The 23,967-nt window shown below is 50.9% G+C and overlaps 9 protein-coding genes across 9 annotated transcripts; 4 read left to right on the top strand and 5 right to left on the bottom strand.

The window, feature by feature from the left end:
- Positions 1–593: 593 nt before the first annotated feature.
- BDW70DRAFT_156966 (uncharacterized protein) lies at positions 594–1,004 on the top strand (the record flags this gene model as incomplete). The annotated part of the gene is made up of 2 exons (XM_073740273.1): positions 594–665; positions 723–1,004. 2 exons carry the CDS (start codon positions 594–596, stop codon positions 1,002–1,004), a joined length of 354 nt encoding a protein of 117 aa, XP_073599122.1.
- Positions 1,005–1,803: 799 nt separating this feature from the next.
- BDW70DRAFT_171233 (uncharacterized protein) lies at positions 1,804–5,582 on the top strand (the record flags this gene model as incomplete). Its single annotated transcript, XM_073743167.1, has 6 exons — positions 1,804–2,019; positions 2,050–2,253; positions 2,293–2,608; positions 2,648–3,267; positions 3,298–5,304; positions 5,427–5,582. The coding sequence occupies 6 exons, from the start codon at positions 1,804–1,806 to the stop codon at positions 5,580–5,582; spliced, it is 3,519 nt and encodes a 1,172-aa protein (XP_073599121.1).
- A 595-nt stretch (positions 5,583–6,177) lies between these two features.
- BDW70DRAFT_171231 (transcription factor domain-containing protein) lies at positions 6,178–9,199 on the bottom strand (the record flags this gene model as incomplete). Its single annotated transcript, XM_073743166.1, has 4 exons — positions 6,178–7,814; positions 7,872–8,599; positions 8,653–8,764; positions 8,823–9,199. 4 exons carry the CDS (start codon positions 9,197–9,199, stop codon positions 6,344–6,346), a joined length of 2,688 nt encoding a protein of 895 aa, XP_073599120.1. The 3' UTR covers positions 6,178–6,343.
- A 770-nt stretch (positions 9,200–9,969) lies between these two features.
- Positions 9,970–11,838, bottom strand: BDW70DRAFT_108606 (uncharacterized protein). The gene is made up of 2 exons (XM_073734468.1): positions 11,284–11,838; positions 9,970–11,216 (listed from the first exon to the last, which is right to left on the bottom strand). Exons 1-2 carry the CDS (start codon positions 11,706–11,708, stop codon positions 10,112–10,114), a joined length of 1,530 nt encoding a protein of 509 aa, XP_073599119.1. The 5' UTR covers positions 11,709–11,838; the 3' UTR covers positions 9,970–10,111.
- A 1,024-nt stretch (positions 11,839–12,862) lies between these two features.
- On the bottom strand, positions 12,863–13,933 carry BDW70DRAFT_129786 (uncharacterized protein). The gene has a single exon (XM_073735686.1). The coding sequence runs from the start codon at positions 13,659–13,661 to the stop codon at positions 13,443–13,445; it is 219 nt and encodes a 72-aa protein (XP_073599118.1). The 5' UTR covers positions 13,662–13,933; the 3' UTR covers positions 12,863–13,442.
- Positions 13,934–14,542: 609 nt separating this feature from the next.
- BDW70DRAFT_129784 (class I SAM-dependent methyltransferase) lies at positions 14,543–15,774 on the bottom strand. Its single transcript, XM_073735685.1, has 2 exons — positions 15,609–15,774; positions 14,543–15,555 (listed from the first exon to the last, which is right to left on the bottom strand). Exons 1-2 carry the CDS (start codon positions 15,719–15,721, stop codon positions 14,613–14,615), a joined length of 1,056 nt encoding a protein of 351 aa, XP_073599117.1. The 5' UTR covers positions 15,722–15,774; the 3' UTR covers positions 14,543–14,612.
- On the top strand, positions 15,760–17,772 carry BDW70DRAFT_129778 (FAD-dependent oxidoreductase). Its single transcript, XM_073735684.1, has 3 exons — positions 15,760–16,094; positions 16,190–17,174; positions 17,240–17,772. Exons 1-3 carry the CDS (start codon positions 16,046–16,048, stop codon positions 17,529–17,531), a joined length of 1,326 nt encoding a protein of 441 aa, XP_073599116.1. The 5' UTR covers positions 15,760–16,045; the 3' UTR covers positions 17,532–17,772.
- A 1-nt stretch (position 17,773) lies between these two features.
- BDW70DRAFT_129772 (TBP family protein) lies at positions 17,774–19,980 on the bottom strand. Its single transcript, XM_073735683.1, has 5 exons — positions 19,445–19,980; positions 19,006–19,349; positions 18,854–18,941; positions 18,369–18,783; positions 17,774–18,320 (listed from the first exon to the last, which is right to left on the bottom strand). The coding sequence occupies exons 2-5, from the start codon at positions 19,290–19,292 to the stop codon at positions 18,304–18,306; spliced, it is 807 nt and encodes a 268-aa protein (XP_073599115.1). The 5' UTR covers positions 19,293–19,349; positions 19,445–19,980; the 3' UTR covers positions 17,774–18,303.
- A 1,518-nt stretch (positions 19,981–21,498) lies between these two features.
- On the top strand, positions 21,499–23,744 carry BDW70DRAFT_129769 (electron-transferring-flavoprotein dehydrogenase). Its single transcript, XM_073735682.1, has 3 exons — positions 21,499–21,886; positions 21,970–23,488; positions 23,544–23,744. The coding sequence occupies exons 1-3, from the start codon at positions 21,604–21,606 to the stop codon at positions 23,641–23,643; spliced, it is 1,902 nt and encodes a 633-aa protein (XP_073599114.1). The 5' UTR covers positions 21,499–21,603; the 3' UTR covers positions 23,644–23,744.
- The last annotated feature ends 223 nt before the right edge of the window (positions 23,745–23,967 follow it).

Below are 23,967 nucleotides of genomic sequence, written 5' to 3'. Positions count from 1 at the left end.
TGCGGACGAGACTTTCTTCTCTTGTTCTCAGCTTTACCTTTTTTTGGACGGATACATGCTTGTATGGTTTGCTTTAGGAGATTATGGACATTATGGGCATTATGGACAGTCTGATACCATTTGTGCTTTGGTTTGGTGTTATACGATTTCATTTGGTTATACATATTCTACCAGGTCACTGGAGTTCAGTGTCAATGACAACATATATTCCACACCACATCCACATGCCCAACTCCCAGGTTCCACGCAAGCTGAGCCACAAATCTTCCGCGCGTACTCTCCTGATCACTCCATAAGTTCTGTCCGAGCCGGCCCAATCACCGGCATGCTTGAGATATACACCGGCCACACTAGGACGTAGGGCTATGACCCTTGAACTTACCTTTCTCTACAACAGCTTCGGTTTATTTCTCATAATATTCAAGGTCTAGATGTTATCGGGTGGGGTCCCAAACCACGCGCCTGTCTTCTCAACATCGACCATATAAAGCGCTGTGATGCCGGCCGTCCAAATCCCATCTATCATTCTCTGCAGGTCCTCCGCTCTGCTTAAGCTAAACTTACAACTTCTGGTCTACTGTCTTTCCAGCAACATGAAGTCCTTGACTATTCTGGGTGCTGTCTCGGCCCTTTTCCTGAGCAGTGCGAAGGCTCAGATAACTGTTGTGCGTGCATTGTCAGAACATTCATCCATGGTTGTCCGTTCACTGATAGATTTACAGACTATTCCTCCCCTTCCAAATCTTCCTACCATTTCTATACCGACCTTGACTATCCCAACCAGTATATCTCTTCCTTCTCTCCCAAGCATTGCGATTCCTACGTTTCCTACCTCGCTTCCCGAATCTGTTTGCTTTGCTGTCCCGACTATTCCAACCTCGATTTCAGTGCCCACTCTTATGGCTGCCGCGCCTACCGCTGGGTCAGATAGCAACACCACGCAGGTGCTTGATGACCAGTTTGAGCGGATGCACCCGCGGCAGATTGCGCCGCTTGGCGCTTGAAGGATTTTCTGCTTATCCTCCGAGGCTTCAAAGGGTGTGGTTCAATCTGTACTAGCTCCATGAAGCTTCAACACGATTATGTTCGGAAGTTGATATGTTACTTTCTGCTTGATTTAAAGTGCTTGATTCGTCGCTCAAAAGTTGAATATGAGTGGATCTGCACTGAATGCAAGGCTAAATTGGAATAATATCGAAGCCAGCTGCGCTACTCTGTGAATTTTCCCTCAAACATAGACCGTTTGAAAGCGTAAGGTATCTACTAGATGCTCCTTGTATTCTGTCCAACTGGATGGAGCCCTGCGCTTCTCATGCTTACCGGTCTCCAACCCATTGACCGAGCTCTACGAAGGCCATCCACAGTTAGTAGACAGTTAGATCCATGAGGCGTTGAGTCTTTCGTTATAGATTGTCTTGTTCTAAGAACAAGACTACCGGAGTGCATACATCTAGGGACTGAATGCCTAAGGCATAATAGTCAGTTTTTGATTGCAGCCGATTGGTTCTCTTTCTGCTTACTCAGCACTTCCCTTGGAGCTCGAAAAAGCCAAAGAAATCACGACTTGAGTAGGACTTAGGAAGCCAATTATTCCTGCGAAAACTCGGCCCTTTCCACCTTTTACCTCATCACGCGAGTTGCTTGGTCACCAGAGTAATCCGTGTCCTACGATCTCCTCTTTAGCGAGCCCCCCGGGAATGCAGTGTCAACTCAATTATTAGACATGCGCAACAGAGCATCACTCCGACGGCGACACCGAGATTTGGATCACCTTGCGCTCGCCTTATTACCTTCCGTCGTGTCATGACAAGGCGCCCGTCTCCAGTTCGCTTGCTGTGTCTGCATTGCAGGTCTTCCTCGCGCCCTCCTTTCGCCGCCGTTCGTTCTCCTTCGCCAGCAACTCCTCGTTCCGGGTGGACGCTACAATGGAGCAAGCAATACTCCCTCGGCGCCAAGCGCTCGGTCTTTGACTCCGAGTTCCTCAAAGACCTCAATCGCCTTAATCCTCCGGAACGCCGGGTCCCGGAGTGGCACGGGAAAAGAGTGAAGCCCTGGATAACCTTCTTGGAAGAGTTTCTGCGGCGAAACCCCAAGAGTGCTGAAGCACATTCAACCTCCAACCTGTATTCGGGAATAACCCGAAAATCGTTTGCAGAGACCATCGATTTAGCTCACCATCTGAATGCCGCTCGGACGGAGCTCGATAGGGACCTTTTAGCTCATGTTGGCTATAAATTAAACAATTGGTCGATGGTGTATGCCATACTCAACGGGTTACTGGATGCAGCGGAGGCAGTCGCGGCAGCTTCTCCCTCGCGACGTGGGGTAGTTGAGGATAGAGCCATAAGTTTGGGGATCTCGCTCGACCAATTGACCGATGTGGATTCGTTCTCCTCGCAATCTCCGCGGACATCGAATATTGTCGGATTGGAGAGCCTAGATTCACTTACATATAGGCCCTTTTCGCGGGATTACTACATGCTGCTCATGGCGGAAGTCTGGAAAAGCTTAGGCATAATAACTATCTACGCTGCGGACACATCCCCAGCCAAATCTAAGCTTGCCATGTCAGTGGTCTATCGTATCCTTGCACGGCTTCACCATTCTGGTCTTGTCTCCGAACGCGTCTACAAGTACACCACCCCAGACACCTATCAAGCTACGTTCCGGCCGCCAGGAATGTATCTTCTATCTACTCACATTATGGACGTCCTTTCTGATGCTGCCTGGACGGTGCATGAAGCAGAGGTTGCGGCAGAAGCAGCAGCCGCGGGAAAAGACGCTCCCTTCCTTCCTGCCAAGATCAACATTAAGGAACTCGGGCATGAGATATGGTTGGAATTTATCCTTTGGTGCTGCGTCGAGCATGGACACATTAACGAAGGAACTTGGCTGCTTGAAAGATTGATCCGTCGGAAAGGTTGGAAGTTTCAGAGCTGGACGCCTCTTCTTCATGAGGAAAAGGCCTTGCGCAACACTATCATAAATCGAGAAGTCTCAACGTGGCCTTCGCCAGAATCTGCAAATGTCGCATCCGAGCCGCCCAAGCGGACTGATCCCCCCTCACTTTTCCACGGCCTTGGTAAGCAAACGATTAGTGTCGAAATCGTTACGGCTTTATTGGACAACCTGCCCAATCTCATTCATATGGGAATGGGTGCAGGGGGTGTCCCTGCTCCTGAAATCCTCCGTCGCATCGATAATCTCAAATTTGCCATTACCTCTGCGCCGACGTCTGAGTCAGCGTTTCTATCGACCACCAAAACAGTTAATTGGTTTATAACTCGTGTGATTGAGTCCGGCGGCCTGATCCCCGAAGTTGATCCACAGACGTTTGATAATCTTCTCAAGCTAACACCTCACGTTGTCCCACCCTGGAGCAACGGCATGTGTCCTGTGGAAGAGGATACTTTGGCTGCCCTTGATCAATCACAACTCTACGACGACACGTGTGCCTTTACTGGTCTAATTGAGTACAACCTGAAGTATCACTCTTCTCAGAGATTCACTGGGAACTCTCTGAATTTGTTCGCCAGGTTGCAGGCTATTATGGATACATGCAAGATGCGACGTCTCGATGATTTCTTCTCGTCGCGGTTGAAAAATGACGGTGCAAACCTGCCTTCCAGTTATGATGGCTTATTACCCTTTGAATCGTCCATTCCCCAGCTCTCGAGCGTCACGCTTGCCCATTTATTTGATCTGATTACTGTGTCACGAGCTTTTGCATTTGGCGAATGGCTTCTATTGTCTGACGATATCGACGGGCCTACAGTGCCCGTAAGCGCGTATGGAGACCAGGCTTTAGCACCTTCTCTCTTGCGATTTGCAGCTGCCACCAAGAATGATAACATTGGCGAATCCGTCGTGCGATCACTCACTCAGCCTGTCTCCCTCAACACCCTTCGAGCCATTCTAAACTATCGCATCACCATGCACCAGTGGGATCAAGTCATTTCCACTCTCAAATATATCCGCGATAATCGAATCAAGACTTGGGCGCATAGCAACATCGCCGCCATTGCCGCAGAGATCATCCGTCTTGATCACGCCCTAATAATGTCATCGAAAAAATCAAATTTGGCCAGCAAGTCCACTTCCGACGTCGAAATAAATCTTGCAGAAGCAAAAAAGGTTCTCTACCGCATCTTATTCGGCGAGTTCGACGAAAACCCTTGGCGCAAACGCCGTAACCCTAACTTCCAAGCGCACACTCTCATCAGCTTCACCCGCCTCTTCCGCCACTTACCCTCCCCCTCTCTCCACGAAATCGCCGGTTCTGTATTCGAGTCTGAGTACGTTCCTATGTATCGCCTTCCTTATATTCCCTCCCCGCCATTTCACACAATTCTCGCCGCTATCGCTGAAACCCAGGGCACAGCCGCTGCCAAGAAGGTCTATAAGCGTTTTTGCGTAAGTTATAACTCACCGGAGTTTAATCGTCTTGTAGTAGGTGGCATCACGCGGTTTTACGAGAAGGCCGAACGGGACTTCCGAAGGGGCGATCCGAACTTTGACGCCGAGTATTTTCACCACCTTCAGAAGAAGCTAGTGCTGCCAAATCCAAACACCGTGAGAATTCTTACGCAGGCGGCTATTCGGGAGTATCAGGCTGCCACAGTCGAGATGGAGACGGAGGTGCGTTCAGGGTCAAAGTCACTAATATCAAGCTCAGAGGGCACAGCAGCTGAGCAATATTATGACCGAACCCTGCCTCCTCGTTTCACTGATGCAGAAGCCAGTCTTTCCTCGAATGCATCACCACCACCTCTTTCCCCAAGAGAACGGAAAGACGAGGCTGAAAAGACCCTCATTTTCTGCATAAAACGCTTCAAGGTCTTCCATATGAGCGACGCCGAAATAGCCCGTGAGGTTGGCGAAGAGTTCTATTCGAATTACCAAAGAGCCAACGCGGATAGACGAGAGTGGGACCGGAAAACAAAAAGCGACTTGAAGAGGAATTGGGAACGGAGAGAGAAATTGAGGGAGAGATTAGAGGAGGCCGAGGAAACGCTAGAAGATATCAAGAAAGATGCAAGAGCCAAGAGGAAAGAGCGGCGCAAGCTGTGGCAAAAGACACAGAAACTCAAAGAGAAATTGAAGAGGAGCGAAAAAGCTCAAAACGACGTCAAGCTAAACGTCTTGTTGAACATGACGAGACGCGAGCGGGATCGAGCGTCCGATGAGAATCAGGAACGGAAACAAAAACGACTATTCCTGCCTATGACAAGAAGCGAGATGAGAAGGATGCGGACTGAGAGGGGAATTATGAGACGAGAGAAATTGGAGAGGACAAACGCTCAGGTGAAAGAATCCAGACCTTGATGACTTGGACTTGTGCCTACACCTATATCTATATATGTACTATATGATAAAATATAGAGACCTCACATAAAATAATTGTATATATATGCAACGAATCGCAGCATGAATATTGCAGGACTTCCGACCTACTGGCTGAAAGCATGAAGGAGAAGACAAACAACAATATGCAGCCTAGAAGAACACTGGAATTCCAAGTATGGAGAGAGCAACCTTCCATCACACCAGCTCTAAACTCGAAGTCTAGTAATACCAATTAAAAGGCCCGATGACCTGAAAAAGAATAGGGTAACCAACCCTTTGCACCAGCCTTTTATGTTCGTCACGACGATGGAAGGGAGGAGCATCCAGTAACCGAGTACTGTGACAGATGGTAGGAACAAAGAATTGTTCGTGTTCATTTTAGATTGACCAGCCGACTCTGAAAGCCCGGCGGAAGTTTATTGTAGTGAGGTCGATAACGTGATTGCAGTGTGGCTCTGATTTAGCCCTAACTCGTACCACTTTCTGTTCCATCTACCCTGGTTTGGCATACAAATAGATCACCAATTTAGTGCAATCCTTCTTTTTCTTTCTGGGTAAACTAGGTATCCAGGTATACGGCATGTAATGCGTAGTGGATGTTGGAACTTTGATCTCCTTTTACGGAGGGACACCATTAATTCCTCACGAAGGTATACTTAGGATATGCCGTTCTGGTAACTCCGGGACATAAATGCGTACAGTACAGTTCACGGCAATTGTATACCGTAAAAGGGAAAACATAGAACAGACACAGGCACAGGCTAGGCTGGGCTGAGCTGGGTTGGAGTAAACTAAATCGGGTAGAAGGATATTGACCTGCCGGCCAGCGGGTTATAAACACATAAGAAACCCTTAAAGAGTCAAAAAATGAATAGAAGTCAGATCCCACAATGGAGGAATCAAATGCCAAAGGAGAAGAGTATAAAAAGACAATAGGAGAAGAATATTGAGGAATGTGAGGAAAGGACATGCACGTTAATCATGACTGATCGTTACTTCAATGCTCCCAGGACTCTTCTTCGTTCGAGTTCGGGAAGAACGATCGTATGAACTCGCCAGTGATGGGGTCATAGGGAAAGTAGTTGTCGTTGGAAAATCCAGCGGACGTGGTGGCGTCATAAGGGAAATGGAGCGAACCTTCATTTCGCGGAGATTGTGTGAGAGGAGCTGTATGGGGCTGTTGCAGAGTTAATGCTGTCATTTGATGTCGAGAAGACGGATTCTGCCCTTGCTTGTGGTTGTTGTTCGGGGGCGAGATGTGGAAGTTTGGGGTCGAGGCAAGAGTCGGAAATTGGGTAACGGCAGCGGTAATGGGAGGACGAGAGTTGACATGTGGATGCTGAGAATGGTTCTGCTGTTTACTGTTGGTATCGAATTGATAATTTGCAGCTGGCATATCGCTCATATCGATAGTCGAGCCGCCGGCGCCGGCTAGCTGGCGGAGATTTCTGTCGCAGAGCTCCCAGGCGCGCCTTGATGCGAGACTGAATTCGGACATGGCGAAAAGCCAGCGGATTCCCTTCTTAGCTGCCTCGAGAATGCTCTTCTCCTCTGCGGGTAAATGTACGCTGCCGAACGAAATTTCGAGAAGCAGGACGGTAGTGGCTTGCATGAGGTAGTGTAGGATACACCACCAGGGACAGAGATGATAGATGCGCGAGGCATCAGGCATGTCAGGAATTAAGGCAATTAGTTGCTGTGCAGATTCAAGAACCGACACCGATATAGCATGGCTGAAGGCTGTACTTTCACCCGGAGAATCGGATGATCGAACATCGCGACGACACAAGCAGGGGCGCCCTAGTGTGATGCGCACACTATAATAAAGGAAAGCAAGGCAAAGACTGCCACGTAGCAACTCTAGATTCTGCTGATTGGCCCGAGTCCAGTCGTATGCTTCAGGAAGATTCAAACGCCAATACTCAATCCGTGATCGAAGCTCATTCATGCGATCCTCGATCTCTCCCCAAGGTGTCAGAATGCAATCCAGAGAATAGATGCGGTTGAAAATCTCCTGGCTGATGACGGCGAGATCAACGTAGTAAAGAAAAAAGAGAGCCGTACCAGGGGGTAAGCTTTGCAGCCTCGCAACGTCGGCACTCTTGCCTGCATCGTTGGGCTCTCGACTGCGTCGTGCGGTCTGTGGCATTTGTCGGACATAGCAGCTCGCGAGAGCCAGTTCGACGCGCTCTTGGCGAAGCTCCAAACTACTTAGCAGCTCTACTGCGGCTGGATCATTGAAACGGTCCTCGTCCACAGGAAGCGGCATCGGAGTTGTGCATACACCGCCAGAGATACCTGTCACGCGTCCGGTCATTGTCCCTAACATGTGTTCGAGAGTGTAAAGACACCACCAGACCCTATACCGAGCTTCCTTGGATGTGTCAGGCGTGACTTCGCTAGTATTTCTCAAGTTCAAACCAAGAGATATGCCGGATCGAAGAGCCAATGACGCAATTCTCCATGCTCTGATGCTTTGTCAAATGACTGAAAGATTTGTGGAGCACGTAGAATGTAAGACCTACCGGTTAATCTGATTAGTTGCAAGTAAGTAAAAAGCCGTTAGTGCTTCCACTTGCACTTGCTGAAGATCAGGATGAGTAAAAAGAGTGTCACTGTTTATACTGAGAGCCCGGGCCCGGGCCAGGTAGACAAAATGATCACGGCCGTCACCGCGCCACGATGCCTGCGTAAGGTGAGCATGACTGGAAGATACGGCGAATATCAGGTTCAGAATGGCCAGCCACTTATCACCTGGTCGCGCTGAGTTATCAAAGAAGTTCCTGTACTGTGCTGAGAAGAGCGACCGGCTGATGATTGGGAAAACAGGATGAACTGTATCCAGGTAGTCCTCAAACAGCTTATCTGCAATATTCCGCGGAGGCATCCAATATAGATGGACTGGGCCCGGGGGCGTGATATCCACGTCGTCTAAATGATAGTTTACGGAATGGATGGACAGCTCACGATCCGGCGTTGGCTCAGCCAACCCTGGTAAATTGCGAGCGCGATGATCCGCTTCTCTTCCCAAGCGTTGCAGCCAGGTGACCTCCGAGTTTTTCCCCATGTACCCCGTAGCTTGGGCGTTCGGGCTGCGGTTGAGATCCTCATCCACACGGTCAATGGCGTCTAATGACCCAATAGAGGAGGGCAGGCTTTCCACCTCCGGGTCAATCTCTTCATCGATGCCGGAGGCAGGGCCAGAGTTGGCGGACGGTTGATCATTAGGCTGTTCGGCTCCAGATTCTGAGTACTGCTCGCGATGTCAGCGGCAGACTATGCCTCTCAGGTAGAAGTAACACGCACTTTGTCGAGGGTGTATCTGATCCGCTCCGCCGCTCGGCCGTCCACGAGTTGGCTGAGCTCCCGGAGCAACCTTTCATAGTCATCCGACTTGGCCGAGAGCTTAGATATTTGTCTGTATCGAACCAGAAATCAGCTATCCACGCACAATATGTAGGGTAGACTAGGCCTACCCTTTCGTCCGTTCACGCCACGAAACCGGGTATCGACATTCGACCCTGAGTTCCAGACACTGTCTGCAAATCGGCGTATCACCACTGCATTTGGTTTTCCGCACTCTGCATGTTTCACACGCCAGGGGAACACGGCGACTATAGCGAGGGGCAGCCGATTTTTGGCGGGGTATAGCGACCTTGCTAGACATGTGCTTCTTTCCGGTGGTTACCGCACTGTGTGGCGCGCCCCGTGGGTTTTGTAAGGACACGCCGGAGAGGCTTGGAGGTTTCGACACTGGGATGATATTGGGATGGCTATTAAGCTGCGGCTGGAGAGGTGGCTGGCCGTTTCGTCGACTGGCATCCGGCTGCGGGCGACCGGACGGCCTCTCCATGCTGTAGGCGCCAGGTAGCTATATATCGGGATTGGAGTCTAAGAACAAGGTCTGGAAGTAAGCGTTTTGAATCATGAAGCGCAGGCGACTATAGCTGCTATTACTAACCGGCTCTCTAGTATATTCGCATTGCGCGCCAGTGCCGGAGGGGGTATAGAGGGACCCAGGACTGCTGGACTCAAAAAGACGGAGCCATGAACCAGAGATGTTCAGGACTCCTAACCTGAACCTATAGTTGCTTGGCAATTTGCCAGGTAACTTGAGCTGACGGGGCGACGAGGGTTAGAGCAGGGGTAAATCAATTGTAAATTGTGCAGAGAAGAGAACCATGCACGCGCGATTGCCACAGCCGAAGGGGAAGCATAGTTATATTCCACCATTACGTCAGCTTCCATGTGTCTCAACCGCCGATCTTCGTACTGCGCGCCAAAAGGCAATGAATGGTCCAGTTGAGAGTCAAAGCGAATATTCTGCAATTATTCATGGTCAATGTATGCTCTTACTAGTCAGAGGAAGAATGCTAGTTGTAAAGAAGTTTTCTGTTATATTTGATCCTTCTCCAGCCATTTTCTTTCAAATAACAAGCAGCATGCTTTTCACCACGCCGTATCAAAACTGCAGACCGTAACCAACCAAGTAGATGTATCATAATCAGGACACGGCATATTGGGAATCAAGTGAGAGAGTCGAGACAGGCGTGCGCAAAATATATGTACAAGCGAAAGATAGGCACCTGCCACAAGAATAGAACAAACGCAGCCGCGTGGACGAGACGAGATTAAACAAATATAGCATTAAATCAAAGAGATCGCACGTTTGGGAAGCGATAGATTCGTTCAAGGAGTCCAAATAAGGTCGTGAGTGGAGATAATCAGAGTAGATCGCTCTGAAGAGAGTAGTAGGGAGCAGCGGTTAGATCTCGTCGAACATCTCGTCGAGTTCGTCAACGTTCACGCTCTCCGGACTTTGCAACTCGCGCCATGGGTCGAGAGCCATCTCAGATGAGGGGTTGAGAGGCATCATAGCATTCACAGCTATTTTATCGTCCGCATCGGCAAGATCAGACATTCTCATGTCAAGGTCCGGGAGTTCATCGTCCAGCATGTCTATTGATCTCTTCAGAGTCGACATGCGCGCCAAGCTCGGGTCTTCCGGAAGAGCGATACGCGGGGCAGTCCCGAGTGAGCCAGGACCGCTTTCGATATCTGATCCGTCATCTGAAGGCGCACTCGTGCCAGACGAGATGGACAACGCGACAGAGGTGAGGGACGGAGAGGGGGAAGTGCCGAAAAGAGCAGCGGCAGCGGCAGCGTTTTCACACAAGTCCTGCTGCTGCAGGTGTTGTTGGAGACGAGACTGCTCCTGGTGCTCCTCTGAGAGGTAGTTGTTCTGTCTGTGCGCCATTTGGTCGTCGCCAAAGGAGAGAGGGCTGTCATCAACCGGTGTTCCGGAGATGCTCATGCTCATGTCGTCCATCCCCTGAAGAGCCTCGGTGAGCGCCGAGTATCCACCTTTCGCTTGCGCAAGTTGGCTTGCTTTTTGCTCGGAGGCCCGCTCGCGAACAGCGCTAGCCGTCTGCGTAAACTCCTTCTCATCGCCTTCTAGCGGCGGAGAAGTGGCACGGTGCGAGTGAAACAAGCGCGTGTGGCGATGGTCAGAGAAACTTGAGTTATGCCCCGCGCTGCTCGATCCGTCCAGATCTATGTCCCCGTCCTCGAAATCAGGTGAAGACAGATCGACCTCAGGACTCGGGGAGCGTTGCCGCTCCATGACGTCCTCGTCATCGTCCACACTGGACGCACTGGGCGTCAGGACTTTGCCATCAATACCGGGTATGATAACATCGTCCGAGCTCTCAGGAATGGGCTGGCGAGCTTGCGTGGTAAGATAGTAATACACCTTTCGCGGGTGTATAGGAATGAGTTCCTTAGCCAAGGGACATGGCGCCAGTGCCGTCCAAGGACGCTTCATATAAGCGCTCAGGCGAGAAGACAATAAGGCAGCAGGGTTCGCGGAACTGAGCAAGAGACGCAACGGTTAGCTCTATTGTCGCGCCGAAGGAAGAGAATGAGGGTGAAACTTACTTTGCCACATTATCGTTGGATGTAATGAGGACCGCAGCCAGCTCTTTGACCAAGTGTGGGCGGTTGGCCGTCTTTTCCAACTGCTCAATCACGCCCACCACGATATCGTCGTTTATCCCATCGAGGTCGATCTTGGATGCGACACCACCGTCAGTAGGAGACTGGGGAGGTGTTTGTTCCAGTGTCGCGCGTCGACCAGAGGGACGAACAGTTGCCGAGGGTCTGCTTGGATTTGAGCCACGATCTGTAGGCTCTGGCGACGTCGAGGCCGAGTCGTGCGATCTCTTAACCTTTTTGGAAGGAGGAGTATTCTCGTCGGTCGCGTGAGGCGATTTTGATGTAGAAGGGGAGCGGCGAGATGTGTTTGGAAGATGAATTCCCAATAGAGGAAGAGACAAGGACTTGCGACGAGTGTTGTAGGGCATGATGTGGTTGCGAAAAGAGGCGCGTGGTAGAGGCGGAGGCGGCAGAATAATAATAGGAGTAGGGATATAGTAGATCAACCAGCAGAAGTACAAGCCAAACTAAACAAAACACAACAAGCAATAGTCTATATGGTAGTAAGGAGAGTGTAGGCAAATAATAGATAATAAATAGTAATAAAAAGGATAAGGATACTAGTAACACACAGAGGATGGGAGGAAGAGCAGAGGGGGATGAGGATGGGGATGGGAAAAGAATAATGGATGGATGGATGGATGGATGGATGGGTGGGTGGGTGGAATGGGATGGATGAAGGGGCGAGTCTGGAAAGGGAGGGAGGCAGGCAGGCAGACGCTGGCGATTCCGATGAGGAAGAGTGACGACGGAGATGAGCTCAGGAACTAATCAGCGCGCGTCAGCAAAGTCAAGCACCATGAATAGGTGAATAATAATGCAACAACTAACAGAAATACTGTTTAGTCTGCTGTTTAGGTTTCTGTGCTCGCCTTCTTTCCTATCCCCTAATTTTTTCCTTTTTTTCCTAAATTTCTAGTCGCTCTGGAAGCGGCGGATGTTTTAGAGTGGCGATTATTGGTCGTCCAGTAGACGTGCTGGTCACGTGCTCTGTGGGAACAGGAATTCCCAGATGCCCCGGTGGAAATAGCAAAGACAACACCCAGGAATTCGGATATTGGAGCCGGGACTACGGAGGATGAGCGACGAGATGTTTACGGAGAATGTTGATCAGAAGGTAAGCCCGTAGATCCGATACTCACGGCCTTCGCACACCGCTGGTCTCTCATATAGAGCGCTTGCCTTTGACGCCCGCCACTACTCTAGTATACCTCTTTACTCAGGTAACTCAGGAGGCCGCCATGACAGAATCGAACGGCAAAAAGTACGGTGGAACCTGCCATGTGCCATCTATGACGACCGACCCAATTACACCGCGCCTCAGTGCCTGCGATTGGTGCGAAAGGATCCATGATCAACTGAGGTTCTGCATGGTGTCGACGATGGAGAAACAAAAAGAAACGAATCGGAAAGCTACTGCTGCAGCTACGCCTGGTTGCTGCGCAGAAATTTTCTGAGAGGGAAACAAACAACGCGATCTCTTAAGAATATGGTCCTGGATACAATGCCAGCTCGAGACGAGAGCCCCGGGAGTTTCGGACTCTTCACAGGAACACTACCTGCTTTAGGCAGCTCTCACCGACTTACAAGACTCCTCTGATCTCCATGTGCCAGTAGTGCCACTGATCTCGGTTTGGTGATGGAGCGGTGGTCCCTCCCAGTGCAATCAACAAGGCTGCGGGCGCAAGCCTCGAGGCCGCCTTGGTATGACCTCTTTCGTGATCAGGAGGCGTATGACTGGTCAACAACACTGAAGCTCTGAACAAAGAACCGCCTCTCAGCAGAGGGAGCTGCTGGACAAGTGCATCATCGCGAAATGGTTCCACGGTCGGGTCCGTCCTCCACCGCTCGAAAAAGTGATGAATGAAAATTTCCAAGCTACCAGGATGCGCTAGCCCGAGCAGGGCCAGAGCATGAAACCAAAAATCAGGCAAGCTCGACCGGTACCTGCTCCCCACTCGAGCCCACTTGGTCTTGAAGCCAGAAGATATCGTTCCTAGCGTCGCCGTTTACCCTGTGCGACCGCCAACCAAATCAGGCCAGTGGGGTATTTGCCGTCGCCAACCTCCAGCTTGGAATTCCACTAAATCCAATCGGAAGTTCTAAGATGGCCCAGCCTTTGCCTTCAAGCTCGGCACATCCAATCGAATGAGGCGAAAGGTCGCAGTGTGCGGTGTATACCAAAAATGTACAAAGAGAAATGTATAAAGAGAAATGTACACACGACACTCACTGCCCGGTCGGTCGCCTCGGCACCCAGGGTTTGTTATGTGGATTCGACGACGCGTTTGCAGCAGTGCATCTGCAGGTGTATTTCTCATGCGCTGGATGTGTCACCTAAAGCAAGGGGTCGATAATAATGATCTATCGCCCTGATAACCATCAGGCCCTGAGACACATACTTTTAGGACAATCAAACATCAGATTCCAAGGAACAATCCCTGCCGTTGCCCAGTGACAACATGGTTACCCCTCACTGTTTGAAGTTTGCTCTGGAGCACCCAGAGTACACTGGCAATACTGGCAATGCAGCAAAACACTAGTTCATGCTGGTCCCTGCGTTGGCAACTCAGAGCAAAAGAGACGAGCCCTCACTTAATTTCTCAGATCCTGGCTCAGAACCCGCCGTTCAGAAGTTGTGCTGAGTAAGCAGCTCGGAGTCTCATTCAACTGCGGCTGTCGACTAAGTAAACATATTGTTTCATAGCCAACATTCAAAGTAGGAGGACTTGATCAGTGAATGACAAAGTACCTACCTAGGCAAGCACGTTGGTTCATTCTCGTGAAGCTCTACGGCATATGCATTATTCGAGTATCCGTATGAGTATCCGTATACTGTAGATGAACTCGAGCCCAGCCCTGAACCTCATCCTCATTATGAACTTTACCAATACCGCTACCAAAACATATCTTCATCAGGTCTACTGCAGAATGTTCTGTAATGGTCTTCAAAGTACGTATCGATCTGCCTTTGCACCATTTGTACATTTACCCGCATTTACCCCGCATAAGGACGGAAGCCTCCATTATCAACGCAATTTTGACTTCATACCTACCAGCGCATACGCGGACTAAGGTGATGATATGCGCTGCACTCCAACCTCAATCTCCTAGCAGAGGAACTGCTCCGGTGCTCTACTACGTAGACTCGAATTGAAGCGCAGCATCTTTATCGAATTAGATTGCTTTGAGCTGGAGCACCCGGGTATATGGCTAGTGTGGAGAGGCAACTACATAATATACAACCGCCCAAGAGACGGAAAGGCAACCTTCTACGTCCGCTTGGGCCTCAAAACAAACCTCCACGTCGTCCCGAAATGGTAGCGCTCCTCCTCGACAATCTCCAAGCCGCTATCTCGAACAATCTGCCCGATATCCCGGTTCCACCAACACCCATGCCGGTCCGCATGCGCGGGGGCCAGATTATCCAGCACGCGATTCAGCCAGTCGTAATGCGATCGGCCATGTTCTAAGAGCAGGATGCGGCCATGCTGCGGTTCTATGATCGTCCCCAGGTGCCGCAGGGCCCCCGCAGGGTCCGGCATCGAGCACAGTCCCATTGTTTGCACAATCGTGTCGTAATACCCTTGCCCCTTGCCCTGCCCTTGCTCTTGCGACTCGGATGGCAGTACCGAGCCCGACGCCGACAATGACGGCGGAGGAACATCCCTCGCATCCTGCGCGCGGAACTGGACCTTCTCACTCCCAATGAAAGCTGGATAGAGTTTCTCAAACTTCGCTCTCGCAATCGCGACCATCTCCGGGCTCAAATCCACAAACGTAACAGTCCGGCACCCTCGCACGCCCACTTGGCTCTTCTCATCGATAATCCCCCGTTTCTCTCCTAGTTCGTAGTACTCCAGATTCCTGCCAGTCCCACAACTGACCTCCAATACATTCCCTCGCGCCTGCCGCACGAGATCGCGGCGCTTCGCGCCCAGGCGCATTAGTTTCTCCGAGAGCTCGACGTCTGCGTCGAACGTCCGCGCGGTATGGTTATACCGGTCGGAGACGTCCTCTGGAACAGTGAGAGACTGTGCTTGGTTCACCTCGCGACGGTACGAGGCGTAGAGATAGCCGCAGTAGGTGCTTATGCCCAAGGCGCTGACGCCTAAGACGGTCATTGCCCTAGGGGACATGCGAGCTTGGGACACCGTTGCGGAGCCGGAGCTGAGATTTTGCAGGTGCGGGTTCGCGCGTTTGAGCAACGGAGGGCTGGATTCTATTAGCTATGCCTGTCCTTTCTCTCTTCATTCAGGCTGGCGTACCTTGTCTGCCGCGGTGCTGGGCTGGTTTTGGTGGTTTTGGGTGCCCGTGACGGGCCGGGTGCTTGCCCTTTGGCCGCTTTCAGCGCGCTTCGCCCTATTCTCGACGCGCTCATGATGTATACATTTATAGTGCTTGACTTGTCAAACACTGCGTCGATGTTCAAACAGTGGTGTGGTCGGTGCGAAAGCGATGAGCTCGAAAGGGCAAGTGGTCGCAGCGGGCCGCCCGATGCCGGAAAGCGAATTGCAGATCGGCTTATCTTCGGCCACTTTTTCTTGGAGATTCAGTCCATATCTTGGGGAAGAGACCGCTGGATTCTTTTCAGCTCCCCAGTTCGCACTCTGTACCCTTCAGAGCAAAAACCAGCAAGAAAAGAAAGCAGCTCATCGTTTAAGGGAAATTGCCGGTCCTACACCCAACGGTCTACGCTACAACCATGTCTCTCCCTGACAATATCCTGATCGTGGGAGGAGGGGTTTTTGGATGTGAGTGGGAGAAGCTGGTGTGGGAGTACAATTCACCCCCTTCCTACCTGATCGCTCTTCGTTGCAACTGGGGAGTAAACGCTAATAGCGCACAGTATCCACGGCCCTCTCTCTCTCCAAGCGCCACCCCAACAGTAAAGTGACTCTCCTCGAAGCTTCGCCGACAATCCCCAACCCCCACGGCTCCTCCGTCGACAGCTCCCGCATCATACGAGCCGACTACTCCAACCCTACATATGCGAAACTCGCCTCTGAAGCCGTTGACCTCTGGCGTACCACCGAATGGGGCCATGACGGCCGCTACACCCAGAACGGCCTGCTGCTGGTCTACCCCGACGGAAACTCCACGGCAAAAGACTACACCACCAAGTCCTACCACAATGTCAAGCAGCTCGGTGAGAACGCGCAGTTCCTGCCTACGAAGGCAGACGTGCTTAAGGCGGCCCCGGCATACGGCGAGACACTCCAGGTCGCAGGCGGCTACGTGAACTGGAGCTCAGGCTGGGCGGACGCAGAGGCCGGAGTCCGCTTCGCGAAGCAGAAGCTCGACAAGGAGGGCAAAGTACGCTTCGTGCACGGCGAAGTCTCCCGTCTCCTCTTCTCCCCCGTTGATAACCGCACGGTCACAGGCGTTGTTCTCAACGATTCTAAGAACACGACCATGACCGCCGACCTCGTCATCCTCGCAACAGGCGCCTGGACAGCCGGGCTTGTCGACCTCCGAGGTCGCGCTGTCTCAACCGGCCAAGCAATCGCCTACATGCGCATCTCAGACGAGGAGCAGCGCCGCCTCGAACAAATGCCCACGATCCTCAATTTCGCTACGGGTATCTTCATCATTCCGCCGCGCAACAACATCCTCAAGATCGCCCGACACGCCTACGGCTACCACAACCCCAAGGCCGTTCCCGTGCCCGGCGCAACACCAACAGGAGAAACAATGCACGTCAGCTTGCCGGAGCAGGGCGTCCCCATCCCGCTGGAGGGGGAAACGGCTTTCCGCACAGCCCTGAAGCAGCTCCTCCCCACCTTCGCGGACCGTCCTTTCCTCAATACCCGGATTTGCTGGTACACAGATACGTATGTCGATACTCACCAACCCTTTTATTGCTCATGACCGCTCGATAGTAACTATGCCCAAACAGCCCCAAAGGCGACTTCATAATCACCCACCATCCATCCCACCCGCACCTCTTCCTTGCAACCGGTGGCAGCGGCCACGCATACAAATTCTTCCCGCTCATTGGCGAGAAAGTCGTCGATGCGCTGGAGGGTAAGCTCGCACCCGAACTGCGCGCGCTCTGGGACTGGCCGGATGCTGTGGACGAGGCCCACTTTGACGGAACAGAGGATGGAAGTCGTTCGGGGGATAAGCGGCTGCTGCTTCTGGATGAGTTGGCGAAGGGGCAGAAAACGAAGCGGGAGAGTGCGTTGTAGGTCCGACAGATAGACCGGCCTTTGGTTTGGATGTGTGTAAAATAAGTAAACGAAAGGGATATATATATTGGGTGGATATTTAGCTAGAGTGTATATAAATATGCATATCTTCGACTGGATCACATGTCTTATGCAAGCATCAGAAGAGCGTTTCTGGCAAGTTTTTTTCTTGATACGATTCATGACTTAATACGAACATTTATATTCGCAAACAGGCTTTAGACCTACACGGCGAAAAGAAGTTCTCATCCACTTTTAATTTTGTATGTTAAGTAATGCTGCTGGATCAGGCTTACGAAACCGTCATCAGGCATCGAATAAGTAGGACGATCTAAACAGGGAACTCAGTGCCCGTGGGAAAAAAAAAAATGACGAGTAACCCAAGAGACTGCATAAAACAGTTCGAGAGGTCCTCGGTGTCACTAGACTGGGAGACAAACGGGGAATTAGAAGGAGGCAACAAGCCGACCAGCGCGCAGTACCGCCCCCTTTTCAACCTGCGGTGTGCGACTGTCTAAATTGTGAATCGTGTTGAAAATTGCTTTAGAGAAAAAGAAAAAAGAGAAAAAAAAAAAAACCAACCAAACCCGGATCGCTAGAACGCCGTACCGATGCTCGCATAAAACTCGTGATGCAGTTCAGAAGATACCACGGCTGACTAGAGTTGAGCCTTAGCGCCCCGGCATCGATAAACTTTTTGATAATACAGGGGTTTGAAGTGAGGATAACAAAGTGCTTGAGATATCTCAGCCTTCATCAGAATCGCTACTCTTTAGACCTTGCGGAAATCTGTACCGGGATCAGCGGCTGTTCGGATATCGGACGTGGGAAGCTTACCAGAGAGCACAGGGTAGATGAGTTCGAAGGCCTGATAGATCTCTTCGCGGACTTTGGCTCCGGTCAGGACAATCTTCCCGCTGACGAAGATCAAGAGGACGATCTTTGGCTTCATCATACGGTAAATAAGACCTGGGAACAGCTCCGGTTCGTAGGAACTGAAGTTGTGGTGACGACTCGCCAGACCCTCCAAACGAATTGGAAATTTGATATCGCAGGAACCCACAATGTTCTGGATTTTGAAATCCGTGAACTTGGCATTGAATCCCAACTTTTGAATAATACGAGCGTACTTCCTCGAAGCTAGCTTAGAATCGTCTTCCGACTTGGCACCAGTAACCACCATCTTGCCAGAGGCGAAGATCAAGGCAGTCGTCTTGGGTTCCCGAATACGCATGATAACGGCCGCGAAACGCTAGAGGAAAACCAGTTCAGCCACACTGTACCCTGATTTAATCCACTCAGGGAGGTGTGGAAAATAATACCTTAGGGTTGTATTCCGCATTTCTGGCGTGCAGCGCAATAGTCTTGAGATCAAGACGACAGTCAAGATTGACTGTAGCGACAATGTTTCTTCAAGAGTAGTCTTTGTTCAGTATTCTGGTGAACCAGAAAGATGACAACAGAGTATACTCACTGCAAGGTAGGCACGATACCACTCCCTGGGGCGCTGGCACCAGGGGTCGCAGCTGGAGTAGCGGGCATCACCCCATTGCCGTTAGCGGCATTTGCTCCCTGCTGCTGGCCGTTCACATTTCCGTTCGCGCTCTGACCGTTGGTGGCCATGTTCGCATCCTTATCGGAAGGCGGAGTCAGGTCAGCACCACCAGGGAAGGCAGTGCCGCCAGGGAAAGACAGCGACGAGGGAGAAGTGAAGGCACGAGCCTGTTGGGCAGTGGCAGGATGAGTAGTGAGCGAGTCCATTGTCAGGTCTGTCAAAATTCGCTCAAGCTGTGACCAGTTGAGTGTAAAACTGGCAGACTGCAGCGAGTTAGTTCCCGTAGGCATTAAATGATGGGATATTTTGAATGGGGAGACAAATGCGATCGATGGACGGGGCGGGATAATCAACAAACCTCTTGGAGATGAACAACTGAATGTATCCCCTAGTAGACTGCCTTCAAGGATGAGCCGTTTCACGTGGCAAAACAGGCGCAGGGCAATTGACGAGGAACGGCAATGCCCAATAGAGGGGAGATATGTAAAGGGTTGTGAGGATGGGCAGAAGAAAGATCACAATGAAGTGTTTTCTATTGATTGAAAGGACAGGTGGTCGCGATAATGAATTGCAAGCGAGCAGCGATGTGTAATAAAGGGAGTGGATAAGTGGAGGAAACACTTCGGATGACAAGCTCAGATTCTTCTTGCTCCAGTATCCTCGGGGTAAGCTCTTCTATCTTGGTGTGATTTGTGTATAAGTGAACGGCGAAGATAAGATGCTGATGCGTGCCTGAGGCTGCAACTTCTTTTGTCTCAGCAACTTATTTTTTGGCACCTGAATTTAGCAGACTCCGCAAGAGCGAGAATCTGCAGACCTCAAAGGACTTTGTGTGGGGAGAGAGTGTCGGGTGAGGGGAGGGGAGCGGAATGAGGACAAGCGCCAAGAGCCGACCGACATAAATTTCTAAAACGCAGGGTCGGGGAGGTGACGGGCTTTATATGTTTTGGGGAGGCGGAAAGGCGGGCTAAGCCCAAGTCTCAGAACCATGGACGGCAAGCCGCTAGCGTAACTCTAGGGAAAATTTATGGGCGCTGTGGTGGCAAATTTGTCCAATAGGAAAGAGCAGCAGCAAACCGTGTGGGCCTCGACTTCAGCGTGAGTGGCCAACAACTGCATTCAGTCGCGACTCGACGCGCTCTGACAGAACCCGTGACTTCTTTATCCATGCCTTGCAAACACCATCCATCCTTCCAGTTGCAGCTGGGTGGTTCCTTTTAACGTTCCTTGAAAGCTTGAACGGCGGTTGTCTACTCTGCAGATGCAAAGAACCCAGGGTGTCCATATTGTTCTTTTTATCGATCTTAATCTCGAAGCAGAGGATCATGGCCGACTATCGCTTTCGCTCTCTGCAAATGCAAGCCTCACTCCTGCGCGCTCCCTAACGGTATAATGCTGATTGGACCGTTCTTGCGCTTCTTATCATCCCAGCGACCAGTGACTTTTCCCTAGCATTGCAACAACATCTAGAGTGTTGCGTAGGTCATATCCAAAATTAAAAGAGAATTTTCGAGAAAGCGACGCCCATCACCGCGGCTATCCGGATTAGTGGTCCGTGACATGTCATTCGACACATGCCACCGTGGCCTTTTTAGGTATCCTGCATACCCCATACCGATCTCAGCCATACTTGCACCCTCCCTTGACCGAGTGAGCAGGTGGATCCCTATACCTGCAGAGATGTAGTAAACAATAAATATTTGCTGGGGATTGTTAGACAGGCACGTTTATACATTTAAAAAATTTTTTGTTTTTTTTTTAATTCAACTATTGATTTTGGCCGCAGCGCATGGATGATGTACGCCATTATTATTATATATCTACGTAATCCTGGTCGCTGACATCAAACTTGCGAGCGAACCATATTGACTAGATCCCATCGCAGAAGAGCCTCATAGACTATGACGATGGACTGGGTTTTCTGTGCTCTAGCGGCAGCTGGGCAAAATGGATTTCGCTTGCATTAAGCAACCAAGAGCAAGAATGTTGAGATCTTTAAACTTATGAAGAATTGCTATGAAGAATTGGAGCGTTGAAACCCATACGTGTGCTCCGCAGTCCAATGTGGAAAGAGCCTCTGATAACCCGCGCCCGTAAAGGTCTTCTCGACTACCCCGTACTTTGATCGTACATACAACTGGGGCAGCACCAGGTGAGCCGATCGTAAGCGTCTGTAGCTTCGTAGCTATCGGCGGGTGCGGCAACTACAGAGAGCGAGGCCAACGCCTGACTCCAGCTGCTCGGTCGGAAATTGGCGGTTACTCCGTTAGCGAATGTCATTACCGCTGCTCTTATTGGTCGGATACCCAGGTAACCGAGGTCGGCGGGCGGCTATGGTTTTTTCTCAACGGGTCTCTTGCCAATTGAACCCCATTAGTGCAAAGTGATCATTCGCCTACTTACAACCTAGTACCTGGTTTCTGCTCCAGCAAGAGTTATGTCTCACTGGGCTCTGTAGACTCAGCAGTTCCGCCATTCGACCCTCGAGAGCCAGTTCCCCCTTCGCCGCGATTCTTCATGGCTTCAAGACGAGTCGTGCTGCGCCTATTGAGGCGTGAGACTCGGCCTAGCCCCTCTAGGCTTTCCAGACCATCGTCAACGTTATGCATCAGCTCTCGCGGCTCAATCGCAACATCAGGCAGACGGGCGAGTGTCCGCTGCTCAGCACACTCCAGGCCGATCCAGGTTCGCGCATTTTCGCAGTCGATCTCAAGGAATCTCACCGATGAGAACGGTTACTTTGATCCCCGGCAGGTTGAGCGGGAGTCGGACGAGGTAGACGTCTGTATTGTCGGTGGTGGTATGCAACCTGTGTCTTATGGTCGCGCTTTGCACATTTGCTTGCAAAGCACACATGTGACTGACAATTGCCTTCTCTCTTAGGTCCTGCTGGTCTTAGCGCTGCGATTCGATTAAAACAACTTGCCAATGAAGCCGGAAACGAAGAATTTCGCGTCATCGTCCTGGAGAAGGCTGGTGAGATTGGCGCTCATGTTTTGTCCGGCAATGTGCTCGAACCTTCTGCTCTGGAAGAGTTATTTCCGGACTGGCTGTCGGAGGATAACCCTTCACGTTTTGAAGGCGCCACCCCGGCCAAGGAGGATAAGATGCGGTTTTTGACGAAAACTTCGTCAATCCCGATTCCTGCGCCACCACAAATGAACAACCATGGGAATTATATCATCAGTTTGAACGATTTGACAAAGTGGCTCGGCGAGCGGGCTGAGGAGCTGGGGGTGGAAGTATACGCCGGATTCGCTGCCAGCGAAATCGTTTACAACTCGGACGGTTCAGTAAAGGGCGTGGCAACCAATGATCTCGGTGTTGCTCGGGATGGTCAAGCCAAGGATACGTTTGAACGGGGAATGGAGTTCCATGCCCGTGTCACGCTTCTTGGAGAAGGCTGTCACGGTAGCTTGACCAAGCAAGTTACCAAGAGGTACGATCTCAGACGGGACAGCCAGCCGCAAACATATGGAATCGGTATAAAGGAGGTGTGGGAAATTCAGCCGGAGAAATTCAAGTCGGGCGAGATTACACATTCCATGGGTTACCCGCTGCCAAAGGATACCTACGGCGGTGCTTGGATGTATCACTTTGGTGAGAACATGGTCAGCATTGGTTTAGTTGTCGGTCTTGATTATCCGAACCCGTGGTTGTCGCCCTATGGAGAGTTCCAGAAGCTCAAGCATCATCCTTTATATCGCGAGGTCCTGGAGGGTGGAAAGTGCATTTCCTACGGTGCTCGAGCATTGAACGAGGGTGGTTATCAGTCCATCCCTAAGTGTGCTTTCCCCGGAGGTGCCTTGATTGGCGATAGCGCCGGTTTCCTCAATGTCCCCAAAATCAAGGGCACACATACAGCGATGCGGTCGGCGATTTTGGCAGCAGAGTCTACGTTCGCCGCCCTGAGAAATGACAGTGGTGGCACTGTATTCCTATTCGACTACGAGGACTCACTCCGTAAGTCTTCGATTTGGAAGGAGCTGTACGAGGTCCGAAACATGCGACCGTCTTTTAGCACACCCCTCGGTATCTACGGAGGCATTTTGTATTCCGGCCTTGAGGCCTACATTCTCCGCGGCCGCACCCCGTGGACGCTCAAGCACCACGGCACAGATGCGGCAGCCACTAAGCTGGCATCTGAGTGCGAGAAGATCGAGTATCCCAAGCCCGACGGCAAGATCTCTTTTGATATCCTGACTAGTGTGAGCCGAACGGGTACCAACCACGAAGAAGACCAGCCGGTGCACTTGCAAGTGGAAGACTGGGACAAGCACACGGACATTGCCTGGCCCAAGTACAAGGGAATTGAGAATCGCTTCTGCCCGGCTGGGGTGTACGAATATGTGGAGGATTCAAGTAAGCCGCACGGGGTTCGGTTCCAGATCAACGCTCAAAAGTACGCTCCTTCCCTGTCGTCCCTGCCTTGAATATTGCATGCTAACGTTATTCAGCTGCATCCATTGTAAAACTTGTGATATCAAGGTCCCAACCCAGGACATCAACTGGCAAACCCCCCAGGGAGGAGAAGGCCCAAAGTACTTTAAGACATAGCAGGTAATTTTGTTCAATATTATGAGTTCACTTAGAGAGGTTTGTTATTCTCTGTTGGAAGAACGTGTTCTTTAATGTTTCGGAGTTGGCCCAGCTCGGAAAATGTATATATAAATTCCTGTCATCTGTATTCTCTCAAAACTTTAGTATACCAGGCAAACGGCATTTCCTAGTTGTATGCTGCATGGTGGACGGGTTGTAGATTGGTACCTTATCAGAGCGGAACCGGAGAGTGCGACCATGGTTTGGCATTCCTGACAAGCAATTTCTTCCAATGAGACATTTCATCTTGATTTACATACTATACATAGACGGTACCTACTT

The sequence above is a fragment of the Aspergillus foveolatus genome (assembly GCF_047715535.1).
Source record: "Aspergillus foveolatus strain CBS 279.81 unplaced genomic scaffold BDW70scaffold_7, whole genome shotgun sequence".
Taxonomy (NCBI): Eukaryota; Fungi; Ascomycota; class Eurotiomycetes; order Eurotiales; family Aspergillaceae; genus Aspergillus; species Aspergillus foveolatus.
Note: the sequence above shows the minus strand (reverse complement) of the source record. Positions and strands in the feature narration are given on the sequence as shown.

Coding starts and splice junctions, on each gene's coding strand:
- BDW70DRAFT_108606 (XM_073734468.1), bottom strand. CDS start 11,708: ATGCCCTACAACACTCGTCGCAAGTCCTTGTCTCTTCCTCTATTGGGA. Junction 11,217..11,283: donor TCCAACGATAATGTGGCAAA/GTAAGTTTCACC, acceptor TCTCTTGCTCAG/TTCCGCGAACCCTGCTGCCT.
- BDW70DRAFT_129786 (XM_073735686.1), bottom strand. CDS start 13,661: ATGAGAAATACACCTGCAGATGCACTGCTGCAAACGCGTCGTCGAATC.
- BDW70DRAFT_129784 (XM_073735685.1), bottom strand. CDS start 15,721: ATGAGCGCGTCGAGAATAGGGCGAAGCGCGCTGAAAGCGGCCAAAGGG. Junction 15,556..15,608: donor CCAGCACCGCGGCAGACAAG/GTACGCCAGCCT, acceptor AATAGAATCCAG/CCCTCCGTTGCTCAAACGCG.
- BDW70DRAFT_129778 (XM_073735684.1), top strand. CDS start 16,046: ATGTCTCTCCCTGACAATATCCTGATCGTGGGAGGAGGGGTTTTTGGA. Junction 16,095..16,189: donor GGGAGGAGGGGTTTTTGGAT/GTGAGTGGGAGA, acceptor AATAGCGCACAG/TATCCACGGCCCTCTCTCTC. Junction 17,175..17,239: donor ATTTGCTGGTACACAGATAC/GTATGTCGATAC, acceptor ATGCCCAAACAG/CCCCAAAGGCGACTTCATAA.
- BDW70DRAFT_129772 (XM_073735683.1), bottom strand. CDS start 19,292: ATGGACTCGCTCACTACTCATCCTGCCACTGCCCAACAGGCTCGTGCC. Junction 18,942..19,005: donor GGTATCGTGCCTACCTTGCA/GTGAGTATACTC, acceptor CTACTCTTGAAG/AAACATTGTCGCTACAGTCA. Junction 18,784..18,853: donor ATGCGGAATACAACCCTAAG/GTATTATTTTCC, acceptor GTTTTCCTCTAG/CGTTTCGCGGCCGTTATCAT.
- BDW70DRAFT_129769 (XM_073735682.1), top strand. CDS start 21,604: ATGGCTTCAAGACGAGTCGTGCTGCGCCTATTGAGGCGTGAGACTCGG. Junction 21,887..21,969: donor CGTCTGTATTGTCGGTGGTG/GTATGCAACCTG, acceptor CTTCTCTCTTAG/GTCCTGCTGGTCTTAGCGCT. Junction 23,489..23,543: donor TTCCAGATCAACGCTCAAAA/GTACGCTCCTTC, acceptor AACGTTATTCAG/CTGCATCCATTGTAAAACTT.